General features: G+C 36.9%; 1 protein-coding gene across 1 annotated transcript in view; it reads right to left on the minus strand.

Annotated features, from left to right (window-relative positions):
• Nucleotides 1–25,233, minus strand: part of SYNE1 (spectrin repeat containing, nuclear envelope 1) — a 315,179-nt gene that overhangs the window by 246,221 nt on the left and 43,725 nt on the right. Inside the window, exons 2-9 of the mRNA XM_014950654.1 lie at nt 23,828–23,889; nt 14,073–14,168; nt 12,160–12,243; nt 9,184–9,204; nt 8,810–8,902; nt 6,985–7,163; nt 4,780–4,976; nt 4,529–4,638 (exon numbers count right to left, since the gene is read on the minus strand). Of these exons, the coding sequence (XP_014806140.1) occupies nt 4,529–4,638; nt 4,780–4,976; nt 6,985–7,163; nt 8,810–8,902; nt 9,184–9,204; nt 12,160–12,243; nt 14,073–14,168; nt 23,828–23,889 (842 nt within the window). The remainder of the gene's footprint in view (nt 1–4,528; nt 4,639–4,779; nt 4,977–6,984; nt 7,164–8,809; nt 8,903–9,183; nt 9,205–12,159; nt 12,244–14,072; nt 14,169–23,827; nt 23,890–25,233) is intronic.

Genomic DNA, 25,233 nt, shown 5'->3' on the forward strand with positions numbered 1-25,233 from the left:
TCATATAAGATCTGATTTCCAGATTACTAGTCACTACGTGATTTATTTTATCTGCAAAAATAGTTACTTACCTTAAAGTAACTGTGATTCTTTGAGATATGTCAACTACACAAGTTCATATATTAGATATTAGACCCCTAATATCTATATTATTAGATAATTATTATTAATTAGATATCAGTGCATATCCAAATAGCTGTTCCCTCTGACCACAAATAAAGGATAAGCTTCAATCATTGCTCCAATTTTAGTGAAAATTCCTTATAAATTGGGCATTGAATCAAGAAGGAAGATGAATAGGTTATTTGTGTGGACAACACATCTTAAGGAAACCTTTAGGTTCCTTCCAACTCCTACAATGCTGTGATTCTGTGAAACAGTCACAGCTGAGCTGGCTGGAGAGCAGGGGGGAAGGGTCAGAAATCCTTTCCACCCACCATCGAAAACCACCCAGACACACTCCACTCTCAAGTAGGATTCCTCTAACTGAACGTAGACATCTGCAACTGAGACAGATAGTCACTCTTTCAGTCCTTTTTGACAGATGGAAAAAAAACAGTTGCACCTAGCGTCTATTGCCCAACTCATCTCATCTACAGCAAGCACTTAACGTGGGTGAGATGGAATACACCCTAGAAGTATTTAATTCTGGAAAACAAGACATTAAAAGTGCCACATCAGTTTAAGGGATCAGAGTCTTGGTTATCTCTCCCAGGTACCTATATTCTACCATTTTCTGATACACATTTCCTTATACTAGACTTCAGGAAGACAGAAAGGCTAAGAATAAGGGCATTGTACCAGTCACAAAAACATAAAGCATGTTTGGATTTCTTCTCAATCAACTGCCAACAGCATTTTATCTATCATTACTTAAGGGAATGATTCATCTAAGGCAGTTTTAACTCTGTTGAAATGCCAGGCAAAACAAACTTCCAGAAAACAGTCTATTTTGGACACCATCTTAAGAAAGATACCATCTGGAAAAGCATCCATCTCTTCCTCATTACAGTACCTAGCTTTTGGATTCTTACAGATCGATGAACCCTGTCCTAAATAACTAAACTAACCAAATGAAAAACTCCTAAGAAAAGTTTTATGATGGACATGGATACTCCAGGTCAGTAAGGGGGAAGAAAGAGGCAATAGATACAGTTCTACCTTGCATTCCTAGCTATGGTGATCACATGGGCATCCAATTCTTTTACATGAATAGCACAAAAGGGCTATTTTAAAAGTAACGAATCTTACATGTTTGGTCTGATCTTGCCTATGTTTCTGTACCTAGAACAGAACTTGTGGACAACACTTCCTGAATAATAATAAATGAATTTTAAATCTAAATTGATTATAGGCATGCAAATATCTTACGTCTGATTCACTGCCAAGTGTGCACTGAAAGAAGTGCTCACTCCTTTACATTTTTTTCCAGTCAATTAATTTAGCAAGTTTAATATTAGAATAATCATAGGTGCAGAAAGGGGTTTAGAAAAGGCACTTAAATGGCTTGTATAGTCAAGAAAGTCAGTTTCCATACTATAATTCCAAGCAGTTATTCCATCAACAGAGATTTCCCATAAATTTGCAAAGTGATAAACTCATGAATGTTTCCATAATTACTAAAGAAAGTAGTTTTTGCTCTTATAAATAGAATCCACTTTTCATTTTTTTAAAGGAATGTAAATCACAATTGTTGTATGATGCCATTTGGAAAAGAGCATTCTGCTTGCATTGCAAAACCTCTACTGTTGCTGTTTCATTTAAAAAAATAATTAAATATTTAAAAGCATAGTTGATATATTATCTCAGAATTGCAAAGTCACAAAGTGATTGAGGTTGAAAGGGCCCTCTGGAGATCATCTAGTCCAAACCCCCAGCTCAAGCACGGACCTCTAGAGCCAGCTACCCAGGATCACATCTTTTGAATACCTCTAAGGATGGAGATGTCTCTCTGGGCAGCCCCCCTTCACCTGCTGGCAATACTATAAATTTGGATCTGCTGTTATGATAGCTCTACTTAACCTGTGATCTTTTGCCTAATTTCGAGCAACCCATACGCAATTAAGAATTTGGGCTAAAAGATGTGAAAGCACTCATTGAAAAAAAACTCTCACAAAATATTTATTAGAAAACATTTGATTGAGACTCTTTTTCAAATCTTCAAATTTCCAAATATCATATAAATATGGAATACAGTAGTTATATCTGTATATTTATAAACTGCATTGTTGGATTTTCAGCACTAGAATCTCTCCATAAGTATCATGTAATATGAATGACACTCTTATTTTGCCAAGGATTATCGGGATATCCTGTTTCCTTAGGTATCCTGTAGTCAACAGGATCAATTATATTAACTCCTGGCTTCCTTCCCCTCCCCTCCAGAACTGTGTAAATTAAGATCCTAACTTCTGTTGGAATTTTGATTTGAAGTCTGCCAAACCTATCATTATGATTTTCTTGTGAACAGATCAAATATCTTAAAAGGCAAGTTCTGAGTATGAGAAATCTGATTAGCTGTTGACAGATTCTCCCTGAAAAGTCATAAGTAAGGCAGCCGAGTGCAAAGCAAGCTTCTCTCTGTGATATATGACAGAAATACGGAAGTTTCCAGTAATGAAAGACCAAAGCGTGCTGAAAGTTTAGCCATTTGAGAACTTATATCTATCCAGTCCCAAGCAGATGAAAGCATTGTGCTGTTTTTTTCTCTGTATTTCACTGCATCAGGACCAGTGATTACTTGGGGTCTGGGACTTTTGCGCATTGCTTACTGACCTGGATCCATCCAGATCTCTTTCAAGCTATCACATGCCATGTGGTCACTATTTTGTACCATGACCAGAGGCGCAGGCACTGGAAGTTATGATGGACAGCACAAGGAAGCAAGGTATAGAGTGCCTGATGAATAATTTCTCCAGAGATGGATTAGCAGAATTTGTGTCAGAAAAAACTGAGGGCCCCATCGCTATTTTTGACAGGAAAATCCACTGGAGAAGTGGAGCTTGTCTCAAACTGCCACTCCATTAAGGGTGCGAGAGGGAATATATTTCTTCCTCAGGGAAATGAAGAATGATGACATTAGAAATTTAGTGCAACGTCAAACTCTTACTTTCTTCTTAACGACCGGGAGTTACTGATTTTCTGCACTGTGACACTCAGGGGACCAGTGGTTCTACCAAAATTCACCTGGATTGCTACTGGAATATCTCAGTGATATCTAGGAAGAGGAAGTGGCCTGTCAAACTGATGAATTTGTGTTGTTTCACTTCCTAGTAATTAATTAGGAACTCTGAAGGCAACTTATTAGTTTCCCTTTCACAGCTCATGTGCTATCAGCTCTGTGAGTATAGCCAGAGGCAGGCAGAGCATGGAGTGTCTGACTCCTGAGTTCTCCTGTATCTTCTCTGCATAAAGCTGGGGAGAAGGTGGTGAGGTTGTTCCTCAAAATCCAACCCCAGCACAGGCAGCAGACCTGGCCAAGGCTGTTGGCAGCAGAAACTGCATCATGTGCCATGGTATGGGGACAACGGGCCTGCCTTTGCCCGGCACAGGCCACAGCATGAGGCTTCAGCAGCCCCATTGCTCAGTGGCATTGGCACACTCGTGTCCTCAGACAAATGTTGCAGCAAGGAAAACAAAAAAATTCCAGTGCTGAGGCATTGGAATCAGACAGAAAAGCTACAGCTGCCTTAGCCACACATAGCCATAAGGAAGAAGATTCCTTGCATTCTCTACAGAGCTATAAAAGAGCTTTGAGAGGAGTGAAATACAAATAAAAAGGGCTTCCACCTCCTTTCTTCCTGGAGCTGAGCAGATTGTCTCAGCAGTGTTTCCTGTGTTTGCCATGAAGAAAGCAAATGATCAAGATTAGGAAGTGAGTCATGATCACTTGGCATCACTGAGTATAGCCATTCGAGTGCAAAGCCAATGCACTAGAGCATACATGAAACAAATAAAAAAAAAAAAAACACCACCAAGAAAAAGCATCACTGAAAACAATTCCTTTGGGCAAATAGTCAAACAGCATTGTGCAACAGAAAGAAACCTCTGTCTAAATTGTAGCTGCCACCTGAGCCTAAAAGCCCAAAGACCATACCTAAGCAATCTCTTGGACTACTCTTGTTCTTATCCAGAAACACAGTGTGCTAGAAACAGAAGTGACGCATTGCTCCAGGTAACAAATTATTGCAATGTCAATGGTGTTATGCTTGAAAACCTCTTGGGGAACTTCAGGATCTATTGGTTTGCTTCTACCTACAATAACTGTTCATGTTTTTTTTGGCTCCTGCTGCTGAAAACAGGAAAATCTCTGCAGGATCACCATTCTATTTTCTTCATTTACTAGTAAACATCTGAAACACTGATTCATTTACTCTTAGATAACCTTTCCTAATTTTCTTATTGTGCTTGCTTTTCACTTGAAGTGCTCATCAAAAGGAAACATAATAAACTATGAGAGCTATTAAATGTATTTATAAAGCTCCCCTCATGATAAACTGATTTGTACAGTAACGCGAGAAAAACTTACGTCATTCTCCTGCACATCAGTCACTGTATGATGAGGATCAGGATAGTACTTCAAAAACTGGGCTACATAGGTCATGACAGACTTTTCATCTGGCTTGTCAACATCCACATCTAGACAAGTATAGAACATGGGAAATTAATTTTTAACTGAATAGCACAAAATGCTCCTTAAATGTCTAAACACTATGAATTACTACATCTGATTGAACCCATGCAAGTAGCACAAACTTTTTTCAACTACGCATTAGGTACCTTCTGGATCAAGAAGCCTTGGAATTCCTAGTTCTGCTTCTGCGATTGTGAAGGCTTCTTCCAGGTTTTCTCTATTTGATCTTCCTCTCACTTTGTCCATGTCCACTAAATCTGGGCGGATAGCATGAATAACGGAATGAAATGCAACACCACTCCTCCAACTTTGTCCAAAATCTTTGATTTCAATTCCAACTTGCCTAAAGAATATGAGAAGAAAAAAAAAAAGTGGCTTTTGACAACATCAGGGCTAAGTGAAATAGGGGAGGAGACAGGATGCTCCACACAGTGGCTACCCATCATTGAACCTAGGCCATCTTTTGTTCCTGCAGTCTTAATAAGGTTGACTACAGCTCCATCCACTCACTGCACAAACTCATTTCTGCCTATGAAGATCCAAGAGTTTTTTTGTTGTTGTATACATGCTGTATTTGTCTCCAGTGACAATAAGTCAATGGTATTTTGAAAAAATGAAGTGCCCCAAGGCTCTCAAGGTTCTTGTACGACACACATAAAGGCTGTGGATGCACGCAGCTCCATTCACTATTCTTTCCCTCAGTATAATGTGCTTCACATCTCCCTCCATTATAACTACTGCAGTCAGTTAAGTACCTCAGTGTCATATGAAAAAAAACCCAAGACTGCATTAATCTGTTATCATTTACAATGAAAGCATGAGCAGTGACATCACTGCTGTTCAGGTGAAAATGTAACATCCTAGTTTCTTTATGTTCTTACCAAAAGCACGAGTGATATTATAATTTTATACACCCAAAACTCTCACATGTCCACTAAACACTAGTGTCCAATAAACACTAATGATCAAGAAATAACAATACACAATGAGAAAGTAGTCAGAACTGAATCACACTTCTGACTGCTTCTTCTAAAAGTAATTCTGAAAGGTACGGTGGTCCTGGTTTTTTTTAGTTTTTTCACTTTGAGCATCCAGACTTCCTTTGAGGACACACAGACACTGATGTAGTGTTGCCATTGGGTGGTCCACAGTAACAGCAACTGAATGAAAGCTTCATTCAAAGCTCACTGTGATCAGTGAAACAGTTTCACTGACTTTAATGAGCTAGCCCTTGCAAATTACAATGTGAAGCAAGGCTAGGCAAAGTGTACCATCCTTCTTCTAGGCTTCTTTCAATAAATTTCACTACTCTTCCCAATGACGTTAACAGTTTCGTTTATGAACTCTATTTATCTATGAACAGTTTCATTTATGTTTGTATTTTTCTTGTTTACATGTGTGGAAATTGCAGCTTATCACTTCCAGTTGCCCGTCTCCTACTGACAACACTGCAATAGGAAGAATGCCAAATTAGACTGTACTTCACTATAAATTACTGCGTTTACAGTAATTGGACAAAGTCTGTATCTTTAAAATTGCATTTCTTTTCTTTCAGGCACCATTCCATAACTGGCCATTTCACCTCCACATTTTGCACGTGACTGATCTCTTCAAATAGTAGCGATTCCATAATTTGAACAAATAAACCCATTTTGTTCTTTTACATCTTTGATGTTTATTTTCTTACTGTGGAAGCCATCAAACTCCTACTATATCTTCGATGTAATTTATGCTTTTTTCTTAATACCTTTTTTGGAAGCAGAGCAAAAGTGGAATAATTATACCAAATAAAGGATAAAATTCTTAAGTTAATAAGAGATGGCAAGAAATAACTACAAAAGAACATGGATTAAAAAGAATGAATATTCACGGCATTTTTGTATTTTTGTCCCTGCATCACAAAACTGCAGAAGGATATTAATAATTTTTCATCACCTGCCTTTCAGCAGCAAGTGCCAGAATTTAGTGCTTCGACAAGCACTGTCACTGAAGAATGCTAAGTCAGTGTGGGACTTACATTGTCACATCAAGCATTTTGGCAGCAGGACTAATACATTGTCATTCAGACACCTAATTGCCCTTTCAGTTCCTCATTCTGTCAAAGATAATCCCATTCATTATTCAGAAACTAGAAAATATGATTGCTTGTAAAATTAATGCAAATTGTTATTTATTATTTGCTTGTTGTACGGTGGCAACAATTAGCTGCCTCAGTTGTCAAAAGGAATATAATTGTGGGGAGGTGCTACAGAAACACAGAGCAAAAGGACAATCCCTAACCAAGAGTGTTTAGAATCTGAAGAAAAAGGTTGCATTTAGATATGAACTCAGTTTCTTTTTAGGTTACTTACTTCGCTGCTGTGTACTGTATCCATTTTAACAAAGCCTTCCTGGCGCTTCCTTGGACCTTGGTTACCACCTTCCGTTTGCTCGGGGGACTCGCAGTCTCTGAGCTGACAACACTCTCCACAGAAGAAGCGCTGCTAGACATCGGCTGCAGCTGTGGGAGGTTGCTGGTAAGCTCTTCAATCTGTGGGGAAAAAATGGATTGTTTGTAGATAATCTTCTTAACTCTCACCAGTTTCTTAAATAGCTTCCTAACACATCTGAAGAAATAAAGCTGGGCAGAAGCTATGATTAACATGCTGCGTTTTATTTAACAGTACACTAAAGTAGCTTCAAAAATACTAACGTATATACACAGAAAATGGTCTTAATTTCAGAAGTAGAGAAGATCTAGCAATCACTGACTTTCTTGATGCCCTACAGCTTGAACAAGTACACAGAAAATGGTCTCTACTTCTCAGAAGTAGAGAAGATCTAGCAATCATTGACTTTCTTGATGCCCTACAGCTTGAACAATATGCAAGTGTGTCATGTTATCTAGTATGAAAAATTACCATTTAAATAGGAGACAATGGCTTACATTTAGCTTGAATTCAAATTATAAAACGCTCCACTAATTTCAGAGGAGGCTCACTTAATTAAAGAATGGAAGTGTCCTCAATGATATCATCTGGATAGTTCTTTATTTACCATTGTACTGTTTTGGCACAAATTCGATTGTGGCTTTGCTTAGAGGCACCTTGTGAAGGAATAGTGAATGTATTGCTGGCAAAGAGCATTAGTAGCGCTTGCCAAGGCTGTACGACAGTTATTTGCACCATGACTTTCATTAACTTGACTCTTTTAAGAACATCAAGTTGACTAACAATCTGGTTTTTTAACATGCAAAAGGTAATATCCAGAGGACATTGCGAGATTCTCTATGCTGTCTACTTAAAGAACAAAGTCACATCGCAGAAGGAGTCTGCAACAAAGAGAACCGTGCATTTCTGCTTTCATTCATGTTAAAATGATGTCTCTGATTGTGACAACTGAAGGAAAGCTCAAAAGATGACCCAAGTAAAACTGAAGCAGAGAACTAGAGTTTCAGTAACTCTGAGAAGCATAATTTTCACCATTCATCTCAATGACCTATAAATTAAAATTATATTAATATAATTCTGGGTAACTTTTTTTCTGAGAAGGAGATCTGAACCACTGAGGCATCGCACTGGTTGGTGCTTAGGAGAACACCACATCTGAACCATAAAGAAGAGCAACAGTCAGTTGGTTTTTTTAATTTTTGAGCAGTGACTCATTTTTTTAACTCATATGGACAGGATTTTTCCCTCCCACCTAACTTCAGCAGAATGCAAATGATTTCTCCTTTTCAAATTCAAACCCCCTCCATCTACACCATTCACAACTAAATTTTTTCCTTGCAAATATCTGCATTTCCTAGAGAAAACAGCATGTTCACACGTATTGTCTGAAAATAATTACCGTCTGACACCATATACACTGGAATTAGACATACAGCACAATCATCACTGAGGTTGCTAAAGGTACTTGTGCAAAGAATCCACAATTCTATTCTTTTCTTTTGATTCTCTATTGTATTCTTCATAAAAAGTGGAATAATATGTTCCAGTGATGAAGGATAAGCCCAGACCAATCCAAACCCAAGTATTTAATTTTACCAAACGCGAAGTGTTCCTACCAACTGTTGCTTTACTGAGGATCAGATTCTCAGTTAACTGTTAAGTAACTTAGCACTACACCAGTTCATATGAAATGATGATCTGAACCATTACTTGAGCAAGCTACACTGAAATATAAAAAGTGTAGTACCTGAAAATATAAAATTATGGTCCACACCAAGCCAAGCACGATAGAAGGCCTGCCATCAGCAATATCAGTTGAGTTTATGTTGACAAGCTTAATCTATATAGGAAAGAAAACACGTGTTACTCCCACACACAAGGAACGATAACAATTATGAAAAGCATTTCAAGTAGATTTTATATTTTAAATGCATTTCTGCAATCAAACAACAAATTTCCTAATTAAAAAAAACATTGAATGGTGCATTTTCACCTTTCAGACAAGTATATCTATAGGCAATGAAAAATTTTTAAGACTATTGCATGATATTATTCATAGAAAAAAAAAATTAATTTCAAGTAGAAAAAACAATAAAAATTATATAGAACCATTGTACAAACCGGAGATCCTCTGTATACGGACTAGCATGAAAAGCAAAGGGAAAAAGATGATATAAAAATAAGTTTTAAATTATTAACTATCAGGTAAATGCATTAATTTACTTTTATAATGCAAAGAAAGTACATTTTTGCACATCTTACAACTCAATAAGGAAAAATAATTAAATTATCCGTAACAGATTTTAAATCATGCAGGAGTTTCTTGCTATAATTCTAACAGATTTGCAATGGAAGGGTAAAAATGAGTTTAAGAATAAATAAGAAAAGGAAAAGTATGGGTAAGAAAACATAAAATAAAGATAAGGGAAAAAAAGAATGCCACAGTTTTCCAGTAGAGACCCTTTTTTTGGCAAGGATATTACCATCACTGATTAAAGCTCCTTTGCAAGACAAACCTGATTATAGATATGTTTAAACAAAAGACTAGGAAAAAATGAGTTGTCCAAGGTGACATGCAGTTTATCAATAGAAACAGGAAGAGATTCCATGACACTCAACTCCAAATGCTTATCTATAGTCTGATATCACCCTAAAATAAGTTCATAAGATAAAAGGCAGTAAAGGAGGGGATAAAGAGTATATCAAAAATAAATTAACAGGTAGATAACACTCAAGGAAATGGAACAAACCAGGCAGTATTGGAAAATTAGGAAATATATTAATACTTCTTTTCTCAGCAAAACTAGAAGTCTGCTATAAATCATGATCTAAGTATGAAGAGCTGCTAAATTGCTTGTGTACTGCAAGCAGGTTCACAGACAAAGGTCAAAGAAAAGCAGGAAAATTACTTTAGGTGACCTCATTTGTCTCCCCAAAACAGAAATAGTACAAGACTGTAGTTCCCTGAAGCAGCAGCCGGAAAGCCACTAGATAAAGTCAAGAGCAAACAAAATATTGTTGTTCAGGGCTGTGAAGCTTTTTACAAAATTAAAACTCCACAGGCTTCTTGGGAAGAGTTGGAGGAGAAATCCCCACAAGTTTATTTATAATCATCTCCAAGAAACCTGACAACATTCTGCAAAAATTGACATTGCTTGCCTCTCTACCAGTCAATAAGGAAAATTTTCTATTACATACCTGAAGAAAATTATAACAAGAATCTCATTCTCTCTTTTTTTAGAAAGTGAGTTTTTTCTTATATGCATTACAGATCAAAAGATTTACAAGGACTCAGCTAAAGCTTCTGATTAGGCTACTGTTCATAGAAGCATAGTCTATCTAGTCTAGTTATTGTGTTACCTTTGTCTTATACTCCATTAAAAAGACTCTAAAACCACAAAATAAACTTTTCAGAACCATGAAATAAACAGGTTGTGCCCGATATCTGTTAATCTGTTGCAGAAGTCTGTTTGGACAGTGAAAATAGGAAGCTGATTAATGCCTGTAATAACCTTTACTTATGGGAGAGCCCATGGAGGAAGAAGATCCAGTTGGCACTCCCCAAAGCACAGCCACCCATCCCTTCCTTCGCCTTTGAGTGCAGACCAGGGACTGCACTCACCTGCTGAGGAGGCATTTCTGGTCTCAACAGCATCCCTGCCCCCTCGGGGAGGAAAAGGGTGACAGGCTGGATAGATAAATCCTTCAGGCTGGATTCAGGCTGGAGACCACCTGCTAATGCACACCGACCGATCTACCTGACACACTGCATATTTCCAACTCCCTCTAGAGGAAAATCTGGTATATTGGCACAAAGTACATACACAAATAACTAAGCCCAGATAAAAATATTCAGACATCATATGCAAAAATACAGTGCTCTATTTCTGGGGTTCCATCTTAATCCTCGGCTGTGTCAGTTATTCAGCTGCACCACTGTATTATTTCTGGGATCTCAGCTGGGTCATTCAAAGCTGTCAGCACTGCATTGGACATTAAACTAGGGAAGCATTGCTTTTAGTCACCACCCCAGCCTTGTCTTGGGTTATACAGGTCTCACCAGAAAGCTCTCTCCATATCTAAGCTTCCACTTGCAGGCTCCATATGATATGGTTTGTATTAACAATCTGTACTACGTAAACTAGTGAAATTGTGAGCTAAAGATGGAATTTGCTGTGGGAATATATTTGTCTTTACTTTTGATATACATTTTTCAGTTTAAAAAAATTCTCTTATAGGTTTCTTTCTATAGGCACCTGCTCAGATTGTTTCCCCTGTAACAGAAATATAATTAAGTGAAGATGCCACAGGGTTAAAGAGAGGCAAAGAATGCCAAAACCCAACTCCTGCCGTACAGTACTGTAGACATGAAATTCATCAGGTGTTACACCCGCATTGATAAAAATGTATCTGAAATGCAGAAATTAGAAGAACAAAATATGTTCAGTCTAAGAAAAAAACCCCAGATACAAGTCATTACAATACAGACAGAGAAAAGTCAGGAAAAAGGGTAGAAGTAGATTGCTTTTATTTTATATTCATACATAGATCACATCGAGCTTTTAGGTTTTCTGTCTTTTGTTAAATTTATAAAATATTTTGTTTAATTTCTAATATGGCCCCAGCACTGATATTACCAGAACCAATCCAGGAATAAGACTGAAGTCCTGCCAGTCTAATAAGGGGTCACGCTGTTCTAAACTTTCATATATGTACTTTTAGGGAGTAGAGTTTTGCATGTACAACTTAGTGAAGTCTATAAATCTATATTCTTTTAATTATAAATGAATGCCTGCATTGAGCTGAAGATCATTGTTCTTTGCTGAGAACAGCAACAGGAAAGTAGGGAACATGAGGAGGTGAAGAATACATTAAAACAGAAAAAGGAACAAGATCATTCAAGGTGATTCTAAATAATAATAATAATAAAAAACCCAGAAGTTTTACCCTATACATTACTGAAGACTGCATACATAGCTCAAATTTTGGAGAATAAGAGCAGGTAATTGGATACAAATCATATATTTAAGGAGATAAAGAAAATAAGAAGGAAAAAAAAAATCCAGGAAAACCTGGACTAAGTGCTACCAAACCTACCCGTCTTCCTTCTAGAAACTTAAGAGCTGTGCCAATGTTGGCAACCCAGTGAATTCTCTTCAGATGACGTCCTTGCTCACAAGGCTTAAAGAGAAAGAACAGTGTACATAAACTCCAATTAGATTTATAACAATTTGCTGCAAAAAATGAAGTTCCAGATCATTACAGATGCCTATGTACCTACCATAGTCTGACTTACACATAAAAATGTTCCTTGGAACAGCTGAATTATACCTTTGCATATACCAAAAGGGAGGACTGACAGATATAGGGGACATAAATGTGATACTTCTATTATTAAAAAGTTATATATGTCTTAATAGCCTCAGGATGCAAGCTGTCAGCTTCAAACCATAAACTTCATCAGAGAACTGGTTTTCTTATCTAAAATAAACTACTACTATTTTTATACACACATAGATATATATTTATTTGAGAGAAAGTAACATTCTCTCAGTAAAATATTTTTGCCTGCAAAGGAGAAGCCAAGGTGGTTGCTATTTTTAAAAATCTGTCTGCAGTGGAGACATTCTACCTAGAGGATTTTTATCCATTCTCTCTCATTCTTCATTAGTGACTGAAAAAGCCAACTGTCACAAACCCTCACTGAACAATGAATTTTGCTGAACTTCAGACATGTAGGCTAAAAAGGACAGAATTCTTTGAATTAAATCAAGAACACGTCTTAGGTTTCTAATACTCTACAGTGGAATTAAATTCCCTACTGAATCTTACATTGAAATGCAAATATACAACTACTATCATTTAAATTTGTCTTCATAAAGTTAAAAATGGATTTAACAAAGGCTTGGTATAGATTCTGAAATTCCTCTTGCATTTGCGAAAGAATATCATATTCTGCTATATATGATCTCTAAATTAACCAGACATTATTCTGATTCTGTTCTTTCATTAATTAATGTAGGCAGGATAAATTTCATTGTAACAGGTGCCATCATTAAAATTCTTTTCCTTACTTCTTCTGTTTTGCCACAAGAGGGAGACTTTCTGTCTCGGAAGAACAGAAACCGGTATGTTTCAACAGAGCAGAAACACACTTGAAAGCATAGCTTTTTTCCCCGTTTTGTAGTAAAATCACTCTTCCAGTCTGAATTACTACCTAATCTTAGGTATCACCTGCAATCAAAACGGACATAAAGTACGAAAAAGGGGCAAAAGTGTGGCACTTCCAAATTGCCTGCATGTGAGGAAACCGGTACTGCCTGAACCCTAGAGCAAGCCAAATGATGGACTCTTGCTCTACTATTTCAGATGCTGCCAGCAGATCTCTGAGCTGGTCTGGAAAAAGTCAGAGCCCTTGGACTAAAACCCTTTTGGTTTTCTCCTGTATCATATTGCCAAAACTAGCCTGGCACCCAAGAGACAGTTTATTTGCCCTGTATGCACCATGGCCTCTGTACACACCCTGGCTGTGAAAAGCCCTTTTGGCATCAGGTAAGGTTCTTTACAGTAGCAGAGCAGTTGTCAAAGTAAATGGATATAAAATCCCCATGAAATTTGAGAGGCTCACCTATTTATTTTTTTTTCTAGAGAGAAAGATGCAAATTTAACAGGAAAAACACTATCATTTCTTCAAGATGTATAGAAACACCTTGCAGTTTAGACCTTGTTGTGTCATAGTAGTAACAAAGATGAACCACAAAGATTAATAAAAATGAGCAATTTTTATGAACTAATAAGAAAAAAATTAATAGAAAACATAAAATCAAGGACATTATCTGTAATCATCTTTTGGGGGGGTTCTACCCAGATAGCCCACTCTATGAATAAACTTATTTTGCTACGTAAGAGTCAGTTTATTACAGTATTCAAATACAGAAACATATTAGAAAACCACATGCTAGAGAAGTTATGCAACTATCAAGTATATTCAGAAGGAAGGAAGTTCTTACCAGCTTCTGCCCTGAAAGAACCTCCAAAAGGGCAATTAGCATTACCCCATCTTTGATATCTTCAAACAGATCATTCACCAGAATGGGAGGATTGCGCTGAAAGGGAGAAGAGTTCAGATGTTATAATGGCCCACCGACGGTACATCCTATCTCCTTTCTGTTCAAATAGAAGCAAAAAGAGTGGCTGGTCCCCTTCTTTACATTTTATAGTGTCAATGTTTCATTTAACCATTGTTAAATGGTTAAATTTAACCAATATATATCAATGTTTCATTTAACCATTGCTTTGTCACTATATTGTTTATCTATTTCTAGTGTAGGACTGTAACACTAGATGCTTTCCACATACAATGGAAAAAAACCCTGCTCCCTAAACCAACAACTGCTTGTGAGCCTATAAGTCACAAACAACTTACAGATGTACTATTGTAGTCGCATTTCAACCTACCAGCATATTGTGCCTAGTGCTACGTATGTCGCAGAAATTCCACTCTCAGTCCAGGCAAAACAAGGAGCTGTATGAATGGAAGATCCCTAAAGCAGAGTGGCTGATGGAGCAACGCTGCTGCTCTCTCACAGCTGACAGTTGTTACACTAAATTGTTATATTTTCTCTCCTCTCCCCCAGGCCTTGCAGGCTTCTAGTGCTGTTAGCACCGTGTCAGCTTCTACTTAAGGCAAATTGCTTAGCATATGTCTTTACATTCACAAATGCAACAGCAATAATCCTGAAAAATATGTAAACAGATGATGTTTTAGGAATTTTGAATAACAAGGTCACACCATGAAACTCTGTCTTCTTAAATACATCCCAGCTTGTGGAACTGTAGCTCTCAGCTGGTCAGTAGTACTTCAACGATCACAAAACCTCTCAGAAACAAGTTTAAACTTGGTTCAGCTGAAATAAATTAAATAAACACCCTCAAGGTTTCATGAGCTTGTCAGCATTCATATAACTGCTAATTAACATAATACTAATATTCATACCTGTTAATACACTGAAAGGACAATTCTTGAAATGGGCTCAAGTCTAATAATTTACTTTTGGGGTACTTCTGAAAAAAAGATGCTTGTACAACAACTTGATCTATTATTTTTGTTCTGTAGAAACACAGATATGAAACGATGAACCTAACAAATAAAACACTGCTCTTGAAAAGGCAAAAATGCTATGACACATCAGGAGAAAGCAAAGGTTTCTAGTTCCCAAAATCAAAACATGTTGCCTTCGTTATTCAGCTTGGATGACTGGTATTTCAATGAGACATAATTTTGGCATAAAGTAGAAAAAATAACTCCTCTACTGAAGTAGACTTCATCTGAGATTTGACGTGCTCTAATAGCCACAATAATAGAGTCTATTTTTTCATGTATATAAAATAAGCAGTACTACAACTAATTATAAGGTTATATTTAATCACAGATTTTTTCTTTATTTCCTAGCAATCGAATAGATAATGGATCTTGTTCTTCCTTAATATAACACCAAAGAAATCAATGGACCAAAGAGGTCACCAGAGATTAATTTGTCCCAGTCTTGCATCACAGGCAGTTGACATAAATGCAATTAATTTTCCTCACCTTCTGTATTGAATTTTGGAGCAGCTTTGGTTTTATCTGCATTACCACATGATAGAATACAAAAAAATTTTGTGCTAAAATAATTCAGCAATAAAGACAAGAGGATTACAGCAGCTGACATCCTAATCCAACAGGAGGTGAAGGCCTCAAAAATCTCACCACCTATCTAAATGCCCCAGAGTAGTGAGGTTTGTCTCTTGAAGCTCACTCTACAGTAATGAAGAGAGACAGGTTCTTATAGAGGGCAATTTAGGATACGTTTAGATTGAAGGTTAAGTGAGATTTACAGTGCCCCATAACCCTGGTGCCTGTAACTTGCCTGTTAGATGACCTATTTGAGCACAACACAGCTCCATTCAAACTTGAGCAGTTTGGTGTCCTTACTCTCAAATCAGTGTACAGGTCAGGATTTGCCTCATGCCAACACGAAGTCAAAAGTCATCTGGAATTCATACACAAACCAAATCTGGGAGCATAGCTTCACACTGTAGATATAACCTCTGAACGCCCATGTCAAGTTCTTGCTCTGAATCACAACCTTCACTGGTGGCTCCTCACTGACAGTAATCACAAAACCGAGAGTTGCATCCTAATTGAGCTGTAGTAGTAAGGTAAGGTCCTGAAGTATCCCTGAAGACATCATCCAAGTAAATTAACACTTACAGTACTTTGCGTTTGACATGAATCAAATATTGGTTTGGGAAAAACTAGGTGAAGTATGAGAAAATATTGCAGAGGCAGCAAAGAAACTGACAAATTACTTTCACCAAGGCTAATAACACGGGCTGCTGTGAGGTGTGAGACCCACAACAATTGCCCATAAATCAGCAGGCTGAAATGCACTTTTTGTTGCTGGAAGGTTGCATATTTACAAACCCTGCAGTTTTAGGTACACACCATGTACCTTAATGCCAATAAAACAGGAACAGAAGGCAGGTATAACAACTGTGTCACAAGACCTCCAGTATGAGACTCCTCTATGGATTTCCTCAATATGGAAAATTTGTTAATTATACGGACTGCCAAAAATATTCTGCATAATATGCTTTATAATGGAATGCTTTTCACTGCCCTGAAAATGTTAACACCTTATTACAATTAGGTAAGACCCTTATTGTGTTTCATAAATAACTTTTTTATTTTTTTTTACTACTCTGGGCAGATAGCATAGAATTTACCTTATTATTATTATGACTCCAGCCTCTCTCAGAAGTATGGAATGAATTATATTTTTAGTGGCATATATGGTACAGATTCTTCTTCTACATAAGGATTCCACAGATACCAATCTTATTCCCCATGCTGATATAATTCAGGAGGATATACATACACTAGCTGATACTGAGAAATTCATACACCCTTCTTTATTGTATATGGACCATCACACCGGATGACTGGTTCTCCAGGCAGGCCCTCTACTAAGAGAACATCTTCTGTTGGAATAGATATATGCAGCCAAGAAGTAGCCATTTACAATGTCAAACGAAACAAAAGGAGAAATGGAAGCTGTACACTGCTTACTTATTAGCCTCCAGAGAAGAAAGTTGAAGGGTTTTTTTAAAAGGTATATTCAGTTAAAATCTACTGAATACTTTTTATTCTAGAAACTCCACAGGACTTAATACCTAATCACTTAGTTGCCTTAATGCACTGCCAAATACTAGCTGTAAACCAGTAAAAGCAGTGAAAGAATACTAACTTAAAATTTTGTAATCTTGAAAACATTGAATGTACTCCAGGTTTTGGCTTTTTGCATGTAAATGTATAACACTAACAGTGCAATAAACTGCAATCATCCTAATACACTATGAATGTCGGAAAGCCTGTGCAAACAATTTAATGAAGTCATTTTTAAATCCGAAAAAAAGAACATTTAAAAAGTACATGAAGTATCCTTTCAAAATCCTATAATGTTAAAGAAAAACTAGTATTTATAAACTTCTTGAATAAAATGTTTTTTGGGAACTCAAAATATACTTTGATGAAAAATCAGACATTAAAGCTACAACTTGTCAGATCTACACTAAGGTTTCAGATGCCTTAGTATTTGATTGTGGTTTTTTTGTTGGTGTCTTCAATGAAACAAATTAGCAAAATAATACTAATGACATGTTACATACTACATTGCATGCATTCTGTTAAACACTCATTTATTGCTGTACATGCAATCACAATAGTGTAGTTTATAGTGACAGTGACATTTAGGAACAGTCATGTCACAAAGGAGGAGGCACAATCAGTACAAGTAAATTCATGTGCTCTGTAGGAGGAATATAAATTAAATGGGAATGAGTCTTAAAGGTTAATGAACCAGATTTTTTCCATATTAAATATTTATTTAAAGTACTGTATTTAGAACTGATCACAAATGGGAACTGATGAAGAAATGCTTTGCATAAACTTGTTGATCTTACAAACTTCGCTAATTTGCTGTGGCGTTTAGGAAATATTCTGAATGATTTAAAGAACTGAACATCGGTACATATGAAAAGCATTTGACTGACAAGGCTCAAAGGAAGAGATTCATAACAGACCTGCGATCTCTTGACATTCCTCCTCTAACACAGTCAAATCAGTCTTGTAAAATCCAAACCTCAGATACGGAACCAACGTATATTTGGCAAGCTTCATTCTTCTATTCCAACACTTTTTCTTTCATATAATTTCCCATTTGCATCTTTGTTATAGGAATCTTTTCCTCACACCCTGTATTTAATTCCTCTAATGAATAAATTATAGTATACAAACATCAGTAACTGCACCATAATTGATGTCAATGCAAACCTTGAAAACTACCTTTGCTACATTAATTTTCAAATAATGTTTCAAATACTGCTGAAAAAAACGTGTCAAAACCTGTCCACAAACAAGATCAAATCCGTGTAACTATTGAGTTTGTCTCTGCAGAGAAATACATGCGGGAACAGGAAGGAGAATGTGAAATTTCAATTCTCTGTAATAGCTGTCCCCCCTCCTCCGCCCCAATTTAACTCCTAAATCCTTAAGCACACAGGTTTTCATGTTTCTTGTTGTTAATGCCTATTTTTATGAATAAAGTCTGAGGGACTCAGTCCTAAGTCTTACATTTGTTTTGTCAGATAAATTAATTTAGCTTTCACTGTTTAACATTAGAGATTATGAGCAATACTAGTGAAAACATATAGTGACTCTAAGCAAAGAGAACTCCCAGTCAGATTTTCCTCATCATGCAGTCAAGATGGATATTAGCTTAATTTTTTTCTGTGTCAGTGACTAAGATACTGGGAGATTCTCTTCTCCCACTTGACAAAGACAAAAAGACACAGAATTATCTAGCTCGTTGATGAAAATTGATGAGTTTCTTGTATGAAGCCCAAGTTACATTTTAAGATCAAACTACCATTGCTGACAGCACTGGGTGTGAGCACTGTAAATCTTGATATACTCATTTATTTTTCTTCCTTTCTTTGCTATAAAAAATATAACTTTGTAATTTTGAAAGTGTGAATTTAAGTTTTAATGCCCAGGTTTAATTTAGCATTATGAAGCCATTGCATAAGTATAATTTTAAAAAGTTTATCCATTCTCAGTTTTATTTTTATTTTATATCCATCCTCTGTTTTTCGTTGATATGTGCATCCATTTAATGGAAATACAAATTGATTAATAATTTATTTCAGTACGTATTTGTTGTCCACTCTAATTGCTGGGTTTACAGAAATATTTTGTGAGTACAAGTACTGCAGTTATCCCTGCACCTGGGAAAAAAGATGTTATTTGATAGGGTTAAACCAATTTACAGCTTGTGTTCCAAAGCTTTGAAACTACTGTTTCCAACACTTTCACCAAAGATGACAAAGGCAATAAAAGGCGTATGCCTCTGTTGTTTTACAAAGAGGCTTGTTTTTCATCTTCTGTATTCATCTAATCCACTATTTAAAAAATCAGCATAGGCAGTGAAATGAAAAACATTTAAGTAATTGCTGTTCTGAATGGATGTAATGTCTCCTTTTTGACATATTTGGTGTAACGCTGTTCTGTATTTTTAAACTTAGACTTTGAAAAGATGCCTCAAAAGATACTCGGAAGCACACTCGAATTATTTCTATATCTTCAAAGGCTGAGACTGAGATAAGGGCGGTCCAGTTCTAAAACCTTAGAGATATATGAATATATAACATGAAATAGAAAACTTCTTGTCCTGTTAACATGCACATCATTAGTAGAACTGCACAGATGCACAAAAATTACACTGGTTGGCCAGATGATAGATCACATTCATTTGGTAGATTGTGACCCAATTTCTGCAAGTGAGTGGCAGAGAAAAGAAGTGATTTCCAGTTGCTGAATCCCACCAGATTCCAGAGTCAGAATCACAGAACGGATTCAGTTGGGGTTAGGAAGATAGACAGAAGAGACAGATGCAGCCTACTGTTAATGGCTGAGTGAAAATGAAGCTGTATTATACTACGTGCTAGTTATCATAGCCGCAGCTCTTTCCTCTGTGCTCATCCCCTGTGGGTGAGGGCACAGTCTGTGCTAGGGCTGCTGTACCTCCATAGTTCTTTGAGGTGTCCCATAATTAGGTAAGGCCTTTATCTACCTTCTGCTTGCAAAAGAACATACCTTTGAACTAGGAAACATAATTTTAAAAAGGTAGCATTCTACTGTAAGAGCAAGAGAGAATAAAAAATTCATACCTCTGTCCTGCTCTGGCTCATAAAGTTCAATTCACTCATACTCTCATTTAATTTACCTGTTTTGTTCACTCTTATTTATTTGTATCCATATTCTCAAACCCATTCTTACCTTTACAGTTAAAAAGCCAAACCCAATTTTCTAAATCTACTTGATGGACTTAATTTAGTTATTGAATTAGTTTCTCTTTCAATTAGAATAAAAGCATACACTAAGAATTTAAAGATTAGCAGTGAATAATCTCTCAGTCATAGCAAACTGACAAAATATCACATCCTGTTTTATATTTTTAAATTATTAATTGTTCTCAGTTCTACCAACACAATCAAATTAGTTCTTCACTACCCTTCAGTGTCAGAAACTACTCTTTTTTTAATGCTCCCTTTCCCTTCTCAACCAACACAGTAGAAGGATGAAAACTCTACCTTAGTAAAGTTTCCTTTCCTTTGCCATCAGTAAACCCATCTTTCAAATTGCTACAGTGAAAGCCCATCCATCTTAGCCTAAAATACATTAATTTATCCTGGGTTTGAGGTTTCATGCAGTTACTCACCAGCACTTTTTCAAAAACATTCAAACTTATTCATAACGGAATATTTCTCCAGATGGCATTAGAGTTACAGAGCCTTCAGTTATAAGTCTAAGGTTTTTTCTTATTTCCTCCTATTATTATTTTTACATTAATACTTTTACTAGATTAGTAAAAATGGAAACTATTACACCTTCTTCCAAAAATTGAAGGAAAGAAATACAAAATGTTACAAGAGTAGCCAAGAAGCAGAGAGCCAATTTGAAGTTACTGTTAATTTTGAAACCCATATATAATTGAGTCAAAGTCAGCACAGTAACTCTGGATTGTGTTTTGGACTACACACACACACAAAGTAAGGGAGCAGAAAAAGGCTATGCCTTTGAAAAAAAGTAATTAAGTTCACCTATAATTATGTGAGTAAGACTTATGTGTCCTTGTGGTGGGTGGAGCTATACTCTCAACTCCCCACCCTCAACAGGACTGGGAGAGAAAACAAGGTGAAGAAGTTTGAAGGTTGAGATAAAGAGAGGGAAGTCACTTATGAATCACCATCACAAGTAAAACAGGCCCTACTTAGGGAAAATTAACTCATTTCCAATTTAAATAGTTTTGGGTGGTAAGAAAACACCTGACCCCCACCTACCCCTTTTTTTCCCCCTGGCCCAACTTCACTCTTTCACTCTCAGCTCTTCCACATTGCTGCAGAGGGATTGGGAATGGGGCCCGAGGCCAGTCTGTAACAGCTCCTCTCTGAAGCTCCTTCATCCTCACATGTTCCACCTGCTCCAGCAGGTGGTCCTTCCCAGGGAATACAGTCTTTCAGGATAAATCTGCTCCTTCGTGGGCCGCCAGCAGCTCAACACTTGCACCCAGCCCGGTCCAACACCTCCTTCTGTGTTGTTTAACCTGTGTTAACTTCCCTGGCTTGAACAGACACAGGTCCATATGCAAAAGTATGTGTGTGAGGCCAGTGCTTCACGGTGTCCCTGCTAGGTACCATTTTAGCTGGTGCTCCACATTTTATTGTGTTCCAACACAACAGCAGAATGCAGACAGTGCTGCCTAAAAGTGGGTGTCCTTCCAGGATTTTTATTTATCCCATTTCAAAGGCCTCCAGACAATGGAAATGTTATAGCTTTCCAACTTCTTTCAATATAATTAAACCAGTAACAATTTTTTACAAGAATCAAGTAACCCAAGTATCGAATTTGTGGGTTCCAATTCAGAACACGAGCGGAAGGGGAGCCCTGTGCATTTCACAGACCCATCAGTATTTCCTGCAGCTGTGATGAATGCAGAAAATGCATTTACTTTTTAGAAAGATGTCTAACAAAGATATAAAAGCGCAAGCTTAAAAAACTTAGAAATTTGAATGGCATGGGTCACTCCTGTTGGGTCTATTATCTCTGTAATCTATAAACTCTGCTTCTCCTGTGGCAGCACAACAAGATAAATGGGAAGCAAAGCCAGCTAATCCATACATCCAGCTCAGGAAGTGAGGCAAACTTGCTGACTGGCTGCTATCAGTAAAAGTATCATAGAAACAACTTCCCTATTAAAGAGTGAATTAATGCAGACCTACTGTCCTGTTTGTAGGCAAGAGCCTGTTCATCGAGAGAGCCTCTTGCTTACATTTGTCACTGTGGCAATCAGGACTGCTGACTTGGTTGTTTACCCCGTGGAGGGGCTGCACCTGTGGGGAGGAGTGGACAGTGACATCCCCCTGGGAACACAATACAGTTTTGTGTATATTATATCTTTTTCATTATTTCCTTTTTTATTTTATTACTAACATTTCATTAAAATAGTTTATTTTTTCCTAAATTCACAAATCTTTCTCTCTTTGGAGTGAGAGGTGGGGGAGAACACCGGTCATCTTGTCATCACCCAAGGGGGCCCAAACTGCAACACCTGCATTTTCCAGGATAGCTCAAGTAGCTAAAAAGTGAGGGCTGTGGCTAGTTAAAGGTTGGGTTTCAATGTAAGTATTTGATCAGCCTTTACGATATCAGACCCATTAAAGAAATATATGCCTGGATCACACAAGTGAAAAGGTCTACCTGAGACCTCACAAGTACAGTAAAGGTAGAGTTCACAACTCTCAATCCAGAGCAAAATCTTCTAATTGAGCTGCTGCTGCAACTTTGTCTCTTCCCAAGGATTAGTCAGTTAAAACAGTCTTCTTGCAGCTATTCCTTGCTCAATTTTCAAGTTCATTAATCTTCATGATTTAAAATATGCATTTCAAAGAGCACCTCTGGTGCTTAAATATTTTAATGTGCTGGACTAATTGATAACTATGGTTAAAGCTGTGCTGTTTGAAAACCCTGGGAAATGCCAAATTAAATCTCACTGCTTATGTTGTCATATAAATAAGGTATCAGTTGTAGCTTACCACTATTAAAATTGTGTCTAAATCACTGTCTTTATGCTGCTAAAACCAGAAGGAAAAAAAAAAAAAAAAAAGGAGTTTTATGTTGTGCTAAGAAGAAGCAAGAATAGTTTCATGACAAATCCCAAGATGCATCAGATAATTCATTTGGCACTGGATTCAAGAAGCACTATTTGTGTTTGTAACCAGTTCAGGATGCCTCTATGAAACTACACAACTGACTCAAGTTTTTTTTCAAATACACTGTACGTAATAAGGTTAATATTTCTGTCTGACATAAAGCAGTTCCAGAGATTTTTTCTGGCTGAAATAGAAGTTACTGCACTACCATTTGGTTCTGGCCAAAGGAGCTGGGTGGTTGCCTGTAGACAGCACCCACAATGCTGCAGCTGACTGCTAATGTGCTGAAACAGATTCACCTTCTATGGTATACAGATAATGGGCATCCCTTTTTAAGTTTATGCCATCATCAGACAAATCTGACATATTCTATACCCCGGGGCCTGTAGGCATAGGTAAAAAGGTTTGATCTTTAAAAAAAAAAAAAGCAAAATCAAAGCCATATATTAATTACCTTAGCCAGATGAGTATTGATCCATTTTGTGAAAGTCCTTTTCTGCACTGACTCTTGCTCATCTGAGAAAAAAAAAAGGGAATCAGTTTGATTAGACATTGCTGAATACTTTTGGATTTACAAGATGGAAGAATAGTATTCCTTGTTGACAACAAATGCATTATATATTTACCAGAAATGTCACTGTATTTTCTTGAGACAGTTAATTTTATCCTTAACTATCGACAAATACTTCATATTCTTATAGTTTTACCAGAAATGTCACTATATTTTCTTGAGACAGTTAATTTTACCTGTAACTATCGACAAATACTTCATATTCTTATAATAATGCTCTGACATTTGACTATTTGAAGAGTTTCACAGCAAAGTTCAAGTCTTAACAAGTCAATGACCAGTAAGACACTATTTCAAATCTGAATGCCAAGATAAATTTGACATCTAAGTCCATATTATATTTACCCAAGGTCCAAGCACCTATAACTTCTCTGTACTTTTTAACTAGAATCCATGCCTCCAACAGTTAAGTTGCTTTTATGTAGAAAGTCAACTAGGGACTTCGAAATATATGCTCTTAGCATGTCTATTTGAGAATTTTTAGCATGTTGAATTAAAGATTTGAAATTGTATTAGCAAGTTTATTTGTCCTCTGGGAGATCCTGCCGAGGAGGAGCCACTAGCTAGCTCAGGCAGTTTCTGTACTGCTACCTCCCTTAGTCCTGTCTTGAAGCACTTGTCTGATTTATAGTGAATTTCACTGATTTTCAGATAGTCCCTCAGGGACCCTGTTGCCAGCTGCATGGACAAAAATAGCTCCTGAATGAGCTCCTCCAACTTCAGCAGTCAGGGTCATGGCTGCGGAAAGAAGAAAATCACCGTGCCATAACCAATCCACAAAGTCCTGTTCCTTCCTTGTGGGGAATCAGGTTTGACACATGGAATAATTTCACGATAGGGGCATTCAAGTTTTTATGTTGGAGATTTTTCTTTCAGAAGGAAATGCCCATTTTATTGAGAAACAAATAATTTTATTACCATCACCAGCTCTGAATGAGCACCTTCGTTCCCCTACAGAAAATCCAAATAAATAAAAATACTGTTAAATATTTATTTTTCATAAGAACACATGCATGTTCCAAAACGTACACACAGCAAATCTAATTTTAGTTACTGCCTTTGCTACTGACTTGTGTAACACTGAATAGTGATTTGATCTCTTTTGCATCTTTAAAATTAAAAGGGGAATATTCTTTAATCCCCTTTAAGGTTCTGGAACAAATAACTAGTAAGTTTGATGCACTACTGATAAGCTTCCTAATTTACACCTGCTCCACAATGAGGGTACATAAAGATACAAACAGCCACACAAGATTTTGGCTGATGAATTTTAAGTGGGACAGCAATGG

This window comes from Calidris pugnax, unplaced genomic scaffold, assembly GCF_001431845.1.
Source record: "Calidris pugnax isolate Ruff unplaced genomic scaffold, ASM143184v1 scaffold24, whole genome shotgun sequence".
In the NCBI taxonomy this organism is placed as follows: domain Eukaryota; kingdom Metazoa; phylum Chordata; class Aves; order Charadriiformes; family Scolopacidae; genus Calidris; species Calidris pugnax.